At 40.2% G+C, this 3,335-nt stretch overlaps 1 protein-coding gene across 1 annotated transcript; it reads right to left on the reverse strand.

Moving 5' to 3' along the window:
• Nucleotides 1–276: 276 nt before the first annotated feature.
• Nucleotides 277–1,695, reverse strand: RNASE6 (ribonuclease A family member k6). The gene is made up of 2 exons (XM_010375914.2): nucleotides 1,413–1,695; nucleotides 277–1,049 (listed from the first exon to the last, which is right to left on the reverse strand). Exon 2 carries the CDS (start codon nucleotides 1,042–1,044, stop codon nucleotides 592–594), a length of 453 nt encoding a protein of 150 aa, XP_010374216.1. The 5' UTR covers nucleotides 1,045–1,049; nucleotides 1,413–1,695; the 3' UTR covers nucleotides 277–591.
• Between the last annotated feature and the right edge of the window lie 1,640 nt (nucleotides 1,696–3,335).

The following is a 3,335-nucleotide window of genomic DNA, read 5'->3' on the forward strand; positions in this document are numbered from 1 at the left end:
TGTCAGAATCTATGTGTGAAATTATCATCAACTGTCTTTGAGGTATCAGTACTACCTCCAATTAAACATAGACAATGGTTTCCAGGGAAATATATAAAGTCGTGAGCAGAGTTTGAAGAAATGCTCCAAAGTCCCAAACGCTCTCCTTTCTTGTGGAAAGAAGTGGTAGAGGCCCCAGGGAGGCCTTAAATGTTTTCTAGGGACTTAAAGTCAAAACAGCGTTCCTTTGAATACCGGTAAACAATACTTTGAAAGGGGATCTCAAACACACGCTCATTAGAATGCAGCAAGAAATGGTTTTATTGCTGTGAACACAGGGCAACAAAGCTTGGCAAAAGTTGCAGAGTTAGAAATTGGAATCTTTCTTTGCTCTCTTCCCTGTTCTCTTCTCTCGAAAAGTACAGAACTACAAAGCAGAAAATAATCTTATTTCTTTCCATCTCAACTCTGGTCTGGTATCCTAAGCACTCTAATTCTCCCAACACCTTTCTTCTTTCTTCTGTGGGAACAAGAAAATCAACAAAAGAAAAGAAAACGCGGATGCAGTTGTAACAGAAGCTATGCCAAATGAAAGGAAAAGCAGTGGATGCCTTAGACAATACTATCTAAGTGTACAGGAACCAACTTGTAGGGGGGGTCGCTCTTCTGAGGGGGGTCACAGGCAACAATGAAGAATTTGTACTGGGTGGCAGCACTATAGCGGCACTGGGGGTACTTTCCTGAAGTGAGTCTGCAGTCAGTCATGTTGACAGGCTTTGAGCTCTGGTGGCAGTTGTGCTGACGATTTTTGCAGATGATGCTGAGCAAATCACAGACAGCAGCCACATTCTGGAAAGAGTCATGCAGAAAGGTATTTTGATGCTTACAGTGCTGGGTATAATTGTTGATGCCACTCATTGCCCTGTTGCATTGGAGAGGACTTGGCTGTATATGCTGAATTTCAAACCAGTGAGCCCTGGTGAGATGCTTAGGCCAAGCATGAAGTAAACACACTGGTCCCCATAGAACCAGCAGCAATAAAAGAAGAGGAAAGCGTAGCACCATCTTTTCTGTGTAGAAAGAGAGAAGATAATTATAGTAGGAGAAGCAATAAGAGCAAACATTTTAATCATAACTATTTAGATTTTCATTTTGCCTTTTAAGATGTTATAGCTCCCTTTTAAAAACCATTTTCTTTCTCACAGAGTCTCACAATTCTATAAAGAACCTGAAGCCCAGGAAACAGAAATATGACTTCCCCTTTGATTGGCCTATCCCATTTTCTTTCACCTGTACTCATGCATTTGATGACTGTCATATCAGAAACAGTTTCTTCCATCTTCCCTCCTGAAATATTTACCCTCTATCTGACCACTACCTCCCAGCCATCTTTACTGCTCTCCTCGCTACAGCCCTGAGGCCTTCTTTCTTACCTGGTCTCAGTGTTGGGGCTCCTGATGAGAACCGAGGCTGTGATTAGTTCAAAGCTCAGAAGCTGTTGTCCGCCTTTCTTCTCTAACCCTTCAAGTCCTGTGTGTGTAGGGAAGGGGAAGAAATATTCTGAGCTTTCAGAAAGAGAATCCTAGGGCTTGGCAGATTAACTTCTTGTGCAGAGTTTAGATTAAACTCTTAGACTTTCATGCCTGTTCTTTAAAACAGTATCATTATCATGCGTATACAGGAAGGCTAAGCTGACTTAAAGAAACAACATGACTGAAAACTCACAGTTTTGAGGAACTGATCACTTCCTGATATGGGTTGAGTGCTTCCTGCCTCATCTGAGGCTTCAGTGTTTTTTGTTTTTTGTTTTTTTTTTGAAGCTTTATGATTTCTGTTTCTTAAGAGAAAATATGTCACATAAATATGATATAATACCTGCCACATACTTGGTAATGTTGTAAATTTCTACAACAGATGTGAATAAATTATTCATTTTCAAATACTTATTGGGCCAGGCACTGGGCTACACAAATTCAGGAGCTCACAATTTAATGAAAGAGATTAGAGACAGGCAGGTAAGTATATAGACAAGTAGATTATATTAATATAAGTAGCACTTACAGTGTGATGGAGGACACTACAGGAGGCTACGGGAAGATAGTAGAGGGGAAGAATTGTTGGAGGCACAACACCTGAACTGTATTTTGAGGAATAATTACAAGTTAGGTGAAGAGAGTGTTAAGGGCCTCCCAAAGATGGAACTGTGTGTGAAAAGACCTGTAAGCCTGAAGAAGGCCGAATTTAGGATGTTTGCCTCTTGAATTTGTTCTTACCTTTTCACTGGTACTGCAACACCCTTATTCAGAAACTCATTGTCTCATGGAGGGCTCACATAAAAGCCTCCCACGTGGACTCCTTGCCTTGCTTTTTTCTCCTTCCAATCCATTCTACACATTACTTCCAGATTAGTCTCTTTTTGAGCAAGATATAATAGTACAACACTCTTGCCTCATGCTTTTATGGCTCCAAATATCTGCAGAATAAACATAATGTCTGTTTATAGCAAGGTTGCAGGATACAAGGTTAATATACAAAAGCCAGTTGCTTTCTTATATACCAGCAATGAACAATTGCAATTTGAAATTTAAAACACAATACCATTTATATTGTACCAAAGAAAGTGAAATACTTAGGTATAAATCTAACACATTATGTAAAAATTGGCATGAGGAAAAATTTTAAACTCTAATGAAAGAAATTGAGGAAACATAGATACTCCATGTACATGGGTAGGAAGACTCAATATGTTAAGATGTCATTTCCTCTCAACTTGATCTCAATAGATTCAGCACAATCCCAATCAATGTCCCAGCACATAATTTTGTGGATAGTGACAAACTGACTCTGAAGTTTATATAAAGGTAAAAGATTCAGGTCGGGCGTGGTGGCTCACACCTGTAATCCCAGCACTTTGAGAGGCTGAGGCAGGGGGATCATGAGGTCAGGAGATTGAGACCATCTTGGCTAACATAGTGAAACCCTGTCTCTACTAAAAATACAAAAAATTAGCTGGGCATGTTGGTGGCAGGCACCTGTCGTCCCAGCTACTTGGGAGGCTGAGGCAGGAGAATGACATGAACCCAGGAGGCGGAGCTTGCAGTGAGCCACGATCCCACTACTACACTCCAGCCTGGGCAACAAAGTGAAACTCTATCTCAAAAAAAAAAAAAGATTCAGAATAGCTAACACAATGCAGAAAAAGAAGAACAAAGTCAGAAGACTGACATGACCCAACTTCAAAACTTACTATAAAACTACAGTAATTAAGATAGTGTGGTACTGGTGAAAAATAGACAAATAGGTCAATGGAACCAAGTAGAAAGTCCAGAGGTAGACCCACACAAATATAGTGAACT

This window comes from Rhinopithecus roxellana, chromosome 5 (assembly GCF_007565055.1).
Source record: "Rhinopithecus roxellana isolate Shanxi Qingling chromosome 5, ASM756505v1, whole genome shotgun sequence".
NCBI lineage: Eukaryota > Metazoa > Chordata > Mammalia > Primates > Cercopithecidae > Rhinopithecus > Rhinopithecus roxellana.

Bases quoted from the DNA above. Each gene is read 5' to 3' on its own strand.
- RNASE6 (XM_010375914.2), bottom strand. From the start codon at position 1,044: ATGGTGCTACGCTTTCCTCTTCTTTTATTGCTGCTGGTTCTATGGGGA.